Source organism: Denticeps clupeoides, chromosome 4 (assembly GCF_900700375.1).
Source record: "Denticeps clupeoides chromosome 4, fDenClu1.1, whole genome shotgun sequence".
NCBI classification, from domain to species: domain Eukaryota; kingdom Metazoa; phylum Chordata; class Actinopteri; order Clupeiformes; family Denticipitidae; genus Denticeps; species Denticeps clupeoides.
In genome coordinates, this window is record NC_041710.1 from 30,054,082 (window position 1) to 30,068,516 (window position 14,435).

The window sequence follows — 14,435 nt, forward strand, 5'->3', positions numbered from 1 at the left end:
CGCGCGCCAGGTCTGCCGCTGAGAACCGTATTTACAACCCGCCGCTCGGTGTCCGGGGCGAAACAAGCAAGAGGGGAGACGCGCGGTAATAAAAATTTTAATATTTCATAGCATAAGCATTTATCATATCCACTGATGAATGACTGCGTCTCTTGACAGGGTCAAATAGCTTGCAGTCTTAATTTAATGTAATAATAATAACAATAAAAAAAAATAGATCATTTATATTTTGTAAGACTTTTTTTAGTCGGTTTGCTTACAGGCAGATATAATTCTGGTTCTTAAATTAGAAACAATCATATTACTCTATACCAAACCAGTAGGATTAGACATACAGAACGGCAATACATCCAGCAAACACAGCCTTTTAAAAATCATTATTAAGAATCATCAGCAGTATACTGTGCAAAAGTCTTAGGCATCGATGCTAACAGTGAAAACAAACTGTTTATCTAATCTGAACATAACAAAAATCCCTTACGTCAAACATTGATTAAATTCATTAAAAATGTATTTTTTTTTCAGAATTCCCTTAATTTCGTAAAACAATGACATGATTTGTACAGAGAAAGAGACTGTGTTCTCCTGTTGTTCTCTGAGCAGCAATATAATATTGTTCTCCATCTGTGAACCTTTGCTTGTAGGAGATTGTTCGTTAGATGGGAGAGACCAACACCCAGTTCTTCTACCACATCTCTACATATCAACATGATTGCCACTTTCACTTTTAAATCAGTGTCATTTGTGGGCTTTGCACTTTTAGACAGTCCCTTCCCGAGTTAATATTGCGAAGAATAAAATTAGTTTCATTACAGCCTAAACCATTTGCACAGTACTGTACTTTCTATCATTTCTATCAAGTTCACCCTTTAAAAACCCACTCCAGGTCGTGTCTGGTCTTTTCCCTGTCATCCATCTCACCCAGCTCCCCACCTCCCCTCCTTTGATCCCCTACAAAGGGAAGACCAAGAAGCCAGAGAACGTGGAATACTTCCAGCCCCCCATCAGGTTCCCTCGCTCCAGTTTGAGATACGCCTTGTCACCCCGCTCCATTATCACCAGACCAGCATTGGTTGCTGCTTCCCGTGTCACGTCCTGGTCACCAGCGAAGGCTGAGAACATTGGCCAGCCATTCAGCATCAAGCTCACCTAAGACAAAGGTATGGGCAGTGTTAAGGTCAAAGGTTATGCCTTATGCTGTAATGGAGCCTGAAAGGAAGTTTATTTGATGCTAGGCCTGTCAGGCATTCAGGCATTTTCCTGCTGAGTTGGTCGGTGTTCCGAGCGTATAGGATGAGAGAGTGTCGAGTAGTCATTGGACTCACCTGTATGGTCTGCCTGTTGTAGGCCTTCACCACATGGAAGCTGAAACTGTATACCCCTCTCCTGGGAGCGAGAAAAACACTGCTCTCCTGATCAAAGTGACCACCTACGTTCACTAGAATCTGAATATCAAGTGCACGTTTTTTAGCAATTTGTCCCACATGTTGTTATTTTTTTTTTATATAAGACAGGGTTTCACTCTTACCTGGTCAAAGTAGATGATCATAGTGCGATTGCTCATGTCGGTGGGCTCATGGTTGGTCTGGCGGGTGGCTGAGAAAGCTACCCGCCCAGTCCCTGAGCGTACAGACATGCCCAGGGCATTACCCGCTGGCTCTGACGAGGGCGTGGAATCGCAGACCACCAAACACTTGCCCTCAAGTACAATGGGTTCAGTATCATTCTGGCCCCTGGACCCGAGAGGACCACAGAGCAACGCGAGTCCCAGGACCAGCGCGGGAAATCCAGCACCCAACTTCCTCCACTTCAGCCCAAAGGGGGACATAGGTTCTCCTCGTGATCTGCACTCTCACTTTTCAATGATTAGAAACCTTGTTGTACAGTCGCGGCTCAGCTTTACAGGAGAAATTTACTCTGGGGCCGTCCAAACAGAACAACTTAAATAAAAAGACAAAAGGCTTTATCTCCCCTATAAGACCTGTTGCTGTCTCTTTTGCAGGGTAAAGTGACAGTGAGTGAGAGGAAGGACGTTTTAGGAGGGCTGAGGGGTTTTCTTTGCATCCATCACACACAACCTGGGAGACAGAAGGTGGAGAAGAAGGGATGATTAGAAGAGGATGGAAGACGCAAGAAGAGGTGCACAGCAGATCTCAAACAGCCAACATTTACACAATAGGTGTGAAAATCTGGGTGAAGATGGACTGTACGATCCAAGATGGGTCATTTTAACGGCGCTTGGCCGAGCACCATGTTTGAGCTCGGCTCTGTGCAGGGAGGGGGAGGACATTAGGTAATGCTCTGGATTATTGTCAGCAAGTGGGTGCAAATATCCAGGAGGGAGATCGAGAATGAGGGAGGGAGAAAGGAACAACTCCACTGAGAGACCATCTGTCCCTCACACGCTTTCTCTCCCTCCTGACGTTCCACAACGTGCCCCACCCCCCACACTTGCCCACTCCACCCCCTTTCTGTTTGTTCCTGCATTTAGTCTGTTAAAACCAATGCAAATGCACAGATTGCAAGCAGATTTTCACTTTCTTTCAACAAAGTCCAAATATTCTTCATTTTGTGTGAATAGTATTCTGCGTGCAGCTTTGCACTTTGAATGACCGTTACTCCCAATCTACGGCGCATCAATCATTCGTTTAGCACTCCTGTTCATTTAGCATCCCCATCAGTGTGTCTAACCCTTCACCCCCTCCCACTTTTTATTCCTTGTCAGTCAACACAAAACCAAATTCAAATTCAATTCTCAGCATTTCAGAATGCGACCAACAGGTAAAAAGTCAAAGAGCTGCAATCACCTGTTTGTGGTGGAGAAGGTCCCTGGGTCCTGCGAGTGTGTTCCGTGATGTCCGCAGCCTACCAGTCCACAGGAAAGACGCCAAGGCTCTCTGATGTCCAAATCAGCAGGTCTCTGCTCATTGCTACCTTTAGAACCTCCCCTAATTCTCTCAGTCCCTCCCTCTCTGCCTCTCACTGTAATACACACACAGTTCCTTTTTAACATCAGCTCATTTGTCAGCATTGGCACATTCAAAAGCATGTTACTCGTGTGAAATGTAAAAAGCAGATCACGTCATCTGAAACGTACAGTAAATTCATTCATTTTCATTTTTCCCACCTCCATATTTTCCATAATCACAGTGGCAGGTGTTTTAAACCAGCATCTCACAAACCCACAAAACTCAACCGAGCCTCAGAATAACTTTTGAATAACCTCAGCATGACGTCAGTAAATGGAACTGAAATGAATGACTATGTGCCTATATTTGTATGCCTCCACTACACAGAAAGTCTGTATGTTTGTCCCATTCTGATCGGATTCAATTTTAGTGGTCAAAGGTCAAGGTCACTGACTAACCAATGTTTATTCTTCAGCAGATTTGAAAAAGCATTCATATAAACAAAAATATGGTATAATTTGCATGTGTGCCATTGTTTAAATACAAATTCACAAGCTCTCAATGTAAATTTGCAAAGAAAGACTAAGGAGACAAAGGAGACTAAAAATCCCCTCTTCACGGGGTCTCCAATCCCAGTCGACTCTGTTCTCCTTTGTTGTCCCTGGCGGTGGAACAACTTGCCCTGCTCCATTTGACTAGCCGAGACTACCACCACCTTTAAGAAGCAGTTTAAAAAGTATTTCAGACGCGCACATGCATATACACTGCACAAAAAATAAATAAATAAATAAATAAAGAAATTTTGTCTAGCACTCCACAATTCCCTAGCATGTTCTATTCCTGATAAGTTAGGCCTTATCTACCGAATTAGAATTGCTGGTGTCTTCCTCTTGTAAGTCGCTTTGGATAAAAGCGTCGGCTAAGTTAAGTTAAATTAAGTAAAGTAAAGTAAAGGAAGGTGAAGCCATAGTCTATAATCGGAAATGCTACATGAACAAAAATTTACTTTTTCCAAAGTTCTCTGCAAACTATGAGGTAACTGGACTAGAGAATGATGAGAATAACACATCTTGCACTGGGGTATATATGGGCTTACATTTTTGGTATCAGAAAAAATAGGTTACTGTGGATCATGCACTTACTGAACGACTTAAAAAAAAAAAAACTGGCAGAAACCTTGTTTGTCAGTCATAAATGGTGACACAGAAAGTGGAATATTTTCTATGTTATACACAATGATAAAGCTGTAAACACAGTGGCTGCATGGCCACTACCCAGTCACCAATATTCTCTCAATCTTACCATAGTAACACACTTCAAATATGTGGAAAGGACTGCAGTTGGCACTGTTGACCAGAAGGTCAGCCAATGGATTAATGAGGTCTAATGTCCTTTAAGAGTATTAACAAAGAAGAAGGTTGTTCAACCATCTTCCTCTTCACACCCGTAACAGAAATAATCATGCTGGGAGCAGTGGCTACATATCCCTCTGACTCACAGGAATCACACATGTACACATGACCCTTCACAAGGTGGTGGACAAAGTACACAAAGTAAATTTCTCCTGATTAAAAGTACAAAGGTATACACCTTCAAATGTACTGAAGGACCAAAAGTAAAAGTACAGTGATCAATAATGGCTCTAATGTACGATTATATTTTCTGTACCAGGCCTCTTACTTAATCGATTAATGTTTTAATTAAGATTATAACTCTTGGCACAATGAACATTTAACAGACTACAATCTGTTACATTAGTACATTAGTACATTAAACTGATTTTAAGCACAAAGCGTTGAAGGCAAAACATTTCCATTAGAGGAAACACAGTGACTATTGACAATAAGGTTTGACAACAGGCAAAGTTTAGTGACAGACCTGGCCAAACTGGATTTACTGTAATAGGAACTGAAGTTTGTAGAAGTTCAGAAGAAAGGGGCGGGGCTTGCAGTGTTAATACATGTTTATTGGTTAATGTGAATCTTTCTGTTATGATACAAAATTTGTGCAGGGAGATTTATTACGAGAAGGCTCCCCTTGCTGCACCATCCGACCAAGCCTGAAGGTGTGATTGAATTGGGCTTCAGCAAATAGCCACACAAGGGGTGTGTCCCATAGTGAAATGTCGAACAAGTCTACCAAAAGAGAATTTTTTTTTTTGTTGCGATACCCATTTTTTATGATTATCAGATTATAATAGTTTCTACTAAAAGAATAGACATAAATGCCTTCAATGCCATTACAGACAATAAACTCACTTTGAATGTTAACTGTTAATATGGCTAATGTTAAATGTAGAGATGATATCAGTATTATAGCTACTGCCTGCACTGTACATGTGAGGATGATTTTTAATAATCAGCCAATTCAGGCAGTAAGAGAGGACAAATTTGTGGACAATAAATCCTGTTTTTTTTTTGTTTTGTTTTTTTAAGATTTTTACCAGCATTCAACAAATAAAAATATCAGAGATGGAGTTAGAATGTCTGTGAAAAACAATGACAAATGAGTCATAAGATAATAAACAGTTGAACAGTTATGCTATCATAACTACGCTATCAGAACTTCAAAGTAAAAAAGGAACAACACATATTGCATAATGTAGTAGAGTATAGATAGATGTTATGTTTAAGTAAAACATTTGAATGTTTAACATGACTATAACTTAAGACATCAAATTACAGAATGAGAACACAATGAAACAAATGAGATTTTTTACTGTTATTAGAATAATATGTATTGAGATAGTGTATTGAAACAATTACATTTTTGTTAGATACAAAAACATCTGACTTTCAACATATGGTCTCACCCCCTCATGCAGCAACTAAAGGTCTCCAGTAACTGTCCCCCACATCGGCATGGTAGGGTATTTGCTCATTTGTCCATATACAACATCTTCAAATCAAGGATGCTGGTGCATTTCCTCACATGGACGATGAAGATGAAGATGAAGATGTCTGTAAATGTTTGTTAGTAGAACAACCAATGGGGGACATATTTCCTCCTGAGATTCAGTTCACAGACAGACACCCTGCAACTTTCCTTTAGAATTTGTATCACATCAAGTACATCAAAATTAATTTTACCATACATAATTGCAAGACGAGATGCATTTAAACAGGCCAAATATCGCCACCATGTTTCATATATGAGGCTTTTATGATCAACATAACTTTTCATCATTTATCTAAATAAGCATATTGCCCAGTTTAATATTTGTCACATTTCCATGTATTAGAAGTTTTACATTTAACATTCTCAAGGGCTCACAAACTACATAGTGCCACTGTATAAAAACAAGTGCATTTCAGTATTTGGAAATTATGTACATGTTTACCTGCAAGTGGGACTGAATCATAAGTTTTTCCTTACAGATGTTTCTGACAGTTGTGATCATTCTGTGCTGTGGGAGATCCTCATAATGGTGATTCTGCTGCAGAGATCTGGTTTGTAGAGCCCAAATCCCAGACACACTGGCTGAGTGAAGCTGGTGTTGAAGGTATACAGGTGGGTGAGCATGCAGGAAGTCCCCACCTCGGAAAAGGTGATGGTACCAGATTCATAATCCAGTAAAATAGCCAGTCGGTTGCCAGTCATCTGTGTTGACAGGCGCGTTTTCCGGCGATTGTGCCACGCGGCCAGTTTTCTTTCGTGTTGCTGCGTGAGACTCCAGGACACCTTTCAATCAGTACAAAACAAAATAACTAATGACACCTTTGCTGTGGTCTATAATTTGAGCACAATACGATCAATAGATATCAATGATCATGTATGACAAAACACTTGTCCAGCACCTTGTTATTGCCAAAAGCTGTGCCCAGTTTCCCTTTTCGCTCAATGCATGGATATGTCACAGCAATATCCCAGAATCCTTCAGCCTCCAGCTCCCAATAGTGAGTTCCAGAGGAGAAGAACTGAGCAGTCATGACCTGAGACCAGTGGTCAAAGCGACCAGGATTTGCTGACCGCGGCAGACGATTTCTCACCCTCACTGCTGACCGAAGGTCATCAGATATGCTCAGAAGGGGATGAGCAGAGCTTGTGTCCAAGGTCAATGGCGTACTTACTGTAATTCATATGGAAGAATTATTAGGTCAGTTTCAGACAATGTCATGCATCAACATGGTGTTTGCATGTTCTGGTTTTGCCCACTAGGTCCTACATTTGTTCTATAAATCAGACTCTCTAAATGTATGCTATATTGCCAAAAGTCTTATTGAGACACCCAAATCATTTCATTCAGGACTTCCAATCACTTCCATGACCACAGATGTATAAAACCAAGCCCCTATGAATGTAAACTGTTCCTGCAAACATTCTCAGGAGCTGAGTGAATTTCAGCATGATGGTAATTCTACTGTTATAGGATGCCACCAGTGCAATAAGTTCATTCTTGACTACATAGTCCATGGTCAACCTCAAATTAGCCAAAAAAGTGGTGCCGCCTAAGGATGCTGAGGCGCACAGTGCAGTCACTGGCTTTCTGCGGTCACTAGTTACAGACATGCAAACTTTGGTGTGCACAGAGCCCTGAACTCAGCTTGATAGAACACATTTGGGATGAATTAGAGAGGAACTAGTTTAAACTAGTTTATAGTTTATAGCTGCAAAGGGTGGGCCAACTCCACATTAAAAACTATGGATTAAGGCGTTGTCCCAATACTGTGGGCAAAAAGAGACCCCAATCACGTCCATCTGTTACCTTACCGTAAAACTTGTTAGATTCTATGTGAAATTGGTATGGTGAGTATGGTGTAGCCATGTACCTTACAATGTACCTGACCACACCTCACCAGAATATAATGTAATAATTCTCATAGTGACTCTACGTAAAGCAAAAATTAAAATCCTGGTTGCTCTTTCGGCATCCCATTCAGCCACTTGCCAAATAATGCTGGGCTATTCCCTGGACCTGGCCACCAGTATATTCCTTTTCTCCTCTAATCTCTTTTTATTTTGTCTCTTGTCAGCTCTACCTGTCTCCTGTACCTCCTATTGCTTTATTTATATAGGACCTACTGAACACAGATGGGCTACACAGTTGGGTTCTTCCTCTTTTGGGGGGGGTTCTGTAATGCTATTTTGTGAGCGTTTGATCTAACAAGAGTGCAGTACAGGAGTACAGGCAGTCTCTCATTACAAACAAATGGAAATACAATTCCGTTCACAGTTAAGCATTTGTTCAGTGCATTCACAGTCGTTACTTATAAATCAAGCACACATTTGAAACAGGAGAATTTTGCACATCAGGTTACAGAATCTCACGTTTGGACCAAATTTCCATGCCAGTTATCAGGACTATTCCTACTTCTTTGAAATATTCAAGCTAAAGAAAACCAACAAAAATTCTTGTACGTACAAAGTTCTCGTTTAAGTTCATTTAGATAGCGATGTGTCTCTTCAATAAACTCGCTGTACTTGTGCTCCATCTTCTCCAGGATCCTCTTTTTATTCAGATTCGGGGATACAGGACTGAACAGAGATGAGTTCAGGTCGTTCAACAACCTGTGCAAAGAAGAAGCTTCATTTTCACACATACACACACATAGGCCTTTGTAGACATCAAATCTGGGAATCTACCATTTAAAAATAGCAATAACCTTCACTGAATTTGTGTGTTATAGTTTGAGGCTGACGACAAGGGCAGGAATCCAGATTTGAATTACTGACCTCCTGACTTGGGGAATGGAGCATATTTAGGACCAATGCTGAAATATATTCTTCAAATATAAAAAACAAAATACCCTATTGTATCACACTGTCAAAACAATTTGCTTGCTGCTCTAGTATGGTCAAATAATCTAATGTAACATATTTTGTCATCGTTTCCAAATGCACAGTGAAATCACAGTTGCACAGCATGTGAGAACTAGCATGAGCAGCTCATTACTGAAGCCCGGAAGCCCAAGGTGGCGTTCAAAAATGCCAAGAACAATGATTTGTATGTTTCTATGTATAAATGTTTGTTTTCTGTCTGGTCAGGGACTCTGAGTTTCAGGTTCTTCTGGGTATCTGTTAGAACAGATTCTCAGAAAGCTGGTCCAGTATAGAAGAGCTAAAGCTATTAACTTACTGTGATCCATCACACTGCACTGCCTGCAAAACACACATTATGATCATTCAATCAAATGAAGGTGAAAAACACAGAATGCATGAACAGTATATCGTGCACTATTCAAAAAAGTATACATTTGAATAAAAATCAATAACTGATACTATATACCAGTTTTACTATGAACATTTAAGTTAGAAATTAGAGACATTTCTTTATAAACATGAAAGAAATGTTGGGCCTGTTCCATAGGTCTGCATTTGGACTCTCTTTGCAGACGTGCGATGCAGAATCACATGAAGTACCTCAACAAAGTACATCATCGATTTTAATGAAACACACACTTTTTTTTACAGTACATCTGGACTATTGTTTTTGAACTGAAACTTCATCGGTCATATACCCTGAGGACACTTTCTCTTGTTTGTAATGAAGAATGCACATGCAATGTTTGCTGGAACAGGCCCATTAATGAAGTGTATTAATTATTCACTGAATTTGTGCTGTTGTGGTATCTCTCTGATAAAACCGTTTTAAGTTTGGTTGGCGTGTCTGATTTTAAGGAAGGACGAATGCCCTCCCTGCCTCACCCAGATAAGGAGGAAAGGGTCCGTCTCCCGCAGCAGCGTGTCTACGTAGATCTGGAGATTTTCGGCCTGGCTCAGCTCCTGCCTCAGCCGTTCCTGGTTCTGCTGCAGCTGCTCCAGGGCCTGCTGCCTCTCCTCCCTACTGCTCTCTCTGAGCGCTTCCACCAGCCGCTCCACCTGCTCCTGCAAACCCCTGCTCAGACGCTGTGCCTGGAACTCATCCACCGCTGTAGTGTCCTGCACGGGGCAACATCCCATCCGAAGGTCTCAGACAACAGACATGAAGGCTTTTTTTAGGCTTTGGAATAATGCAGAGGGTATCCAGTTTTTGTGACACTCTAAATCCATGGGTTGAAATTATTTTTCATTAACCTCCCAGATTAACGTAGGAGAAACTGCTGTAGGGACAGCTAAACTGTGACTGGGACTTACAAATGCGTTGTTGATGGACTGCTGTTGTCCATCAAGAATCCGCTCAACATCCCTGACTTTGTCCCCTGCTTTCTCCAGAAGACCTTGTAACATAAGCTGGAAAACACACACACACACACACACACACACACACAGAATCATGCAGCAGCTCTCAAATGCTTCTCTTCTGTTGCTGATTCTGCTTTTTCCCCCACACATGGCACCAGTACTATAGGACATCGCTATCATTAAATGGGTCACCTTGCAGATCCTGGTTTCTACCAATGTGATGAAAATAAAAGATCTGTCACAATCTGATTTGATAGGTTAATGTATTTTAATGGGCCAAGCTTTCATTTAGTGTAATTTAATAGATGCAGTACCATCCATTTTCCTATGAGTTCGTACCAGCTCAGGGTCAAGCCTGTCCCCATCAACTGGTGGAAGGAGGAACAAGCCATGTACATCCATAGAAACTATGGGCAATTTAGAATCTCTAATCTGCATGTCATTGGAAGGTGGGAAAAAAATTGGAACACCTAGAAAATCCATTCGAAGACAGACACAGCGACCGTCCATCCAACCCAGTAGTGCTAACCACATAGCCACGGTGCCACCACATTATTAAAACCTGGAAAGATAGCAGAGAACCATAATTTCTCTGGAAAAAATTGATTAAAAGCTAACTTTAAATGACTATAATCAGAGATCACTTTAGTGAATTCAAAAGTAGAAATAATTGAACAGTTTAATAGTGTTTAATGTGTAGTTGTGAAAATACTGATCATTTAGGAAAGACAGATGATTGTACGGATGGACAGACACACTTCAGAACATAAATCACGCTGTCACTGGCACAGAAACAAAATGAATTCTTTCAATCAAGAAGTAGCAAACATACATAATGGATGGAAAGAAGAACTGATGGAGGACTGTGGCCCCCAGCCAGAATCCCGAACATCACCAACACTAGGAAATGAAATAAAAAAGGTACCAAAAAGTCCTCGTGCACCCTCGCGAGGGCTCTGACTTTGTGCTGAGAGTGGAGTCCCTCCAGAATGCAGTCGGCACAGATGTACGTGTTGTCGTCAGAACAGTAGTAGCGGAACAGCTCCTGGTGCTTGGGGCAGCGGCGGAGGGCCAGCCTGGCCAGGGGTTCCACCAGCTGGTGGGTCTGGTAGGCCGGGAGCTCAAGGTGAGGCTGCAGGTGCCGAGGGCAAAGCGACACCTCACAGCGCAGGCACGTCTTCAGTGCCGCGCAGGCCTCCAAGGGGCAGCAGTCGCAGGGCACTGGCCCGGACTCTTCCTGGCACTGTGGGCACACAAAGTGCTGCTTCGGCTCGCCTCTGTTAGGCCCCCATAGGTCACGTACACAGGCCCGGCAGAAGCTGTGTCCGCAAGGCAGTGGATAGATGCAGCTGTACAGGTCTCGGCACAGTGGGCAGGTCAGCTCCTCCTCCAGGGTCCCCATGGCTGGAGCTCTGACAGCATGCAACCTGTTGAAGGGGGAAAAAGGATCCAGACCAATTTGAACTTAACCAAAATGAATAATGCTTCCGTCTTTTTTTTTGTTGTCATTGTATAAACATAAATAAAATCTTTCGGCTGATGGCTGTGGGATGAGGGGCATTGGTGAAAACAGATGAGGGGCATTGGTGAAAACTGTCTGCTACCAGAAGGTAGCAGACAGTGCCACTGAGGTCCCCTTGATCAAGGTACTGTCCCCACTGCCCACCACTGCTGCCCACTGCTCACCAAGGGTGATGGTTAAAAGCAGAGGACATATCTCGTTGTGTGCACCATGTGCCTTGCTGCAGTGTTTCACAATGACAATCACTTCACTATCACTTAAATATACATGAAGGTAAAAAAGAAAAAAAACAAAAACCCAGGTACGTTAACGTTATATTCGCATGGTGACACGTGGCTGCTGAGATGCTGAACAGTGAATAGGATAAAACAGCTCTAGATTGAAATGGAAATGAGGTGAATTAAGTATAGAGCAGAATAACGGACATCCACAAGGGTATGAACATGTATAACCACAGTCCAGAAGTCTGGGTACAGTTATAGGGTGTAGGGTGGAGTGGCAGCGTCCACACAAGAATGGGTTTTCTGAGATGTTGTGATCCACATATCCAGGTGCAGAGAATGAGTGGTTCGCACACCTGTAGGTGGCGCTGTAACTCCCCGCCTTCCTTGTTTGGCGTCTAGTTCTCCTTCGCGGCAAGTTAAACACGTCGTTGTTCTCCAGCCTCGTCTTTTCATTAGAAAAGTGTGTCGCTATGCGCATGCTCAGTCCAAATCGGGTTACAGGTCCAAATGGACCAAACGGGGTAGCAACAATGTGCACCGTAGGGAGGATTTCTTTGTTGCTTTATGAGCTTTATGAGGCTATCCGCTATTGTTGCATGTGTGATGCATTTTGGGTTATGGGCCAGGTTGGAGGTTGGGTTAACAAGAGAGCATTTTCACAAAAAAAAGGTGCTTTGCCGTCCACACAGATTCGCAGAAAAGAGAAATTCTGGGTCCCCTGAATCGCCGTTTCCGTGTGGACGCAAGGCCAATCCGGATAGAAGAAGGGGCCTAAGTGGGAGGAGTTACAACGCAGTATAGCCTGTGGGAATGAAGGATTTCCTCCGCCTGTCTGTAGAGCGGGACTGAAATGCCGGCCTGTCACTGAACACGCTGGAGACGGAGGACATCGTCTACGATCCAGAGCAGCTCTCCTCACCAGTCTGTCCAGGCAAACGCCGTTACACTTCTTAATGCTGCCTCCCCAGCACGCCACACGTGGCGATCACGTGAGAAGATCCACAGGAGGGACGTCTGACATTTATAATCCGGGGTTTCCCAAATTACGCAATGAATATTTAACAGGGAAGGATCCACAAGACAAGGCCGGCATGATCATTTTTGTCAGCATGGTCACAAATCATTGGCCACTATGAGATCAGATCAGCGGGACGTCAGATGGGATTATGTATGGAAATTTGGCAATGGAGGTGTATACCAGCCTTGGTCTACAAATTGGTTGTGGAAAAATCCCAGTTGTTTGTTTCAGCGTACATTTTAAGAGCTTTAGCTTTCAAGAAATGAATAACTGTTATAGATTTAGGAGAGTTGTGTGTCGTCTGAATGTTTCTAGATCATGGATGTGCTTTTTAAGGATGAAATCAATCAAATGAGGAAAATGCAACTCGTAGTGTCCGAGTCACATAAAGTTGCCGTCATACTTATATTAAATGGCTGGTGTCATTGTGTTAATTATTACATTTCATTAACCATATTCCTGCTCAATGAGAATGAAGTCACTTTACACCAAGCATGTAACTTTATTTGCCCTTACATCAGGTATTAACTCAGTATATTTGGGATTGTTCCACAACAATGAAGAGACAGGCCCTCCCCCCATGTTCACAATCTCTCATTATCTAAGCACAGATTTAAAGACAGTCATTACCTGTAGTGGAGGCTGGGCAAGATCAGCCTGATCTTTCTCTCTTTGTCCAACACTTGTCCCTCTTTGTCCAAAACAGTTCAACAATATGATGGCTGCTAAACACAGCATGCATCAGCAGCAGATCTTTAAGAGTGGATGTGTGTCAGTGGTGGACTCTCTCTCTCTGTGTGGGTGTGTGTGTGTGTGTGTGTGTGTGGGGGGGGGGGGGGGGGGTAAGAGAGAATAAGAAAGACGGCTTATCGGTGTACCATGTCTGCTTAACCTGAATGACTGACCAATGGCATCTGCCTCTGCTGAGACTTGATCCCATGATCCTTTAACCCCGTGGAGGGAGGGTTGTCTTGTGTACATATGTGCCCTTTTGTGGTAGCTATGTAACCGCTTTGTGTAACATATTTTAACAGGCTTCTTTAGGTCATTTTTTGATAATTTTATCACTGGATTATTATAATGATCCTGCAGATGAGTGACATTTCAGTATATTAGCAGAATGAACCTGGCTCCTGTAATGTATTTAAAACTAAGCCTCCTCATATTAATTTAGAAATACTCTTAATATTCAATTAATTAATTTGTATTAGTATTTTGTTTTAAGAAGATGCAGCTAATTTCTCATAAATCTATCCTGAAAAACACCTTTAACTGTGTAGCACAACCATGAAAGCTTGTTAGAGAACCTACAATGGCTCCAAGGACTGTGAGAGAGTCAGATGTCTGGAATAATCCCACTCTCTTCCCCTCATTCAGTCAGAATTAGGATTAAACCATTAGGACCAGATGCAACATTTGAATGTATGGTGCTTGGCACCAAACCAGTGACCAGAGCTTTCTCATTAACATAAATTGGGTCGTACCAAGTGCTGGAAGGTGAAAAAGCTGATTGTCATTATGATACACCATCACAGCACACAGTGACACATCAAAATGTGTCCTCTACTTTTAACCATCAACCTTGGTGAACTGTGGGCAGCCATGACAGGGGCCTGGAGAGCAGTTTGTGGGGACGGTGC

General features: G+C 42.3%; 2 protein-coding genes across 2 annotated transcripts; both read right to left on the reverse strand.

Moving 5' to 3' along the window:
• Positions 1-613: 613 nt before the first annotated feature.
• On the reverse strand, positions 614-2,972 carry cbln12 (cerebellin 12). The gene is made up of 4 exons (XM_028977979.1): positions 2,808-2,972; positions 1,529-2,078; positions 1,326-1,445; positions 614-1,149 (listed from the first exon to the last, which is right to left on the reverse strand). The coding sequence occupies exons 2-4, from the start codon at positions 1,826-1,828 to the stop codon at positions 952-954; spliced, it is 618 nt and encodes a 205-aa protein (XP_028833812.1). The 5' UTR covers positions 1,829-2,078; positions 2,808-2,972; the 3' UTR covers positions 614-951.
• Positions 2,973-3,727: 755 nt separating this feature from the next.
• trim110 (tripartite motif containing 110) lies at positions 3,728-13,605 on the reverse strand. The gene is made up of 8 exons (XM_028977978.1): positions 13,426-13,605; positions 10,864-11,458; positions 9,984-10,079; positions 9,555-9,788; positions 8,986-9,008; positions 8,272-8,417; positions 6,707-6,978; positions 3,728-6,590 (listed from the first exon to the last, which is right to left on the reverse strand). The coding sequence occupies exons 2-8, from the start codon at positions 11,431-11,433 to the stop codon at positions 6,306-6,308; spliced, it is 1,626 nt and encodes a 541-aa protein (XP_028833811.1). The 5' UTR covers positions 11,434-11,458; positions 13,426-13,605; the 3' UTR covers positions 3,728-6,305.
• Between the last annotated feature and the right edge of the window lie 830 nt (positions 13,606-14,435).

Bases quoted from the DNA above. Each gene is read 5' to 3' on its own strand.
- trim110 (XM_028977978.1), bottom strand. From the start codon at position 11,433: ATGGGGACCCTGGAGGAGGAGCTGACCTGCCCACTGTGCCGAGACCTG. The intron at 8,418-8,985 runs GTAAGTTAATAG...TTCTTTGCACAG, and splicing joins GTGCAGTGTGATGGATCACA to GTTGTTGAACGACCTGAACT. The intron at 6,979-8,271 runs GTACGTACAAGA...TATGAATTACAG, and splicing joins TGAACTTAAACGAGAACTTT to TAAGTACGCCATTGACCTTG.
- cbln12 (XM_028977979.1), bottom strand. From the start codon at position 1,828: ATGTCCCCCTTTGGGCTGAAGTGGAGGAAGTTGGGTGCTGGATTTCCC. The intron at 1,446-1,528 runs GTAAGAGTGAAA...CTTGATATTCAG, and splicing joins TGATCATCTACTTTGACCAG to ATTCTAGTGAACGTAGGTGG. The intron at 1,150-1,325 runs GTGAGTCCAATG...CCTTTGTCTTAG, and splicing joins ACAACAGGCAGACCATACAG to GTGAGCTTGATGCTGAATGG.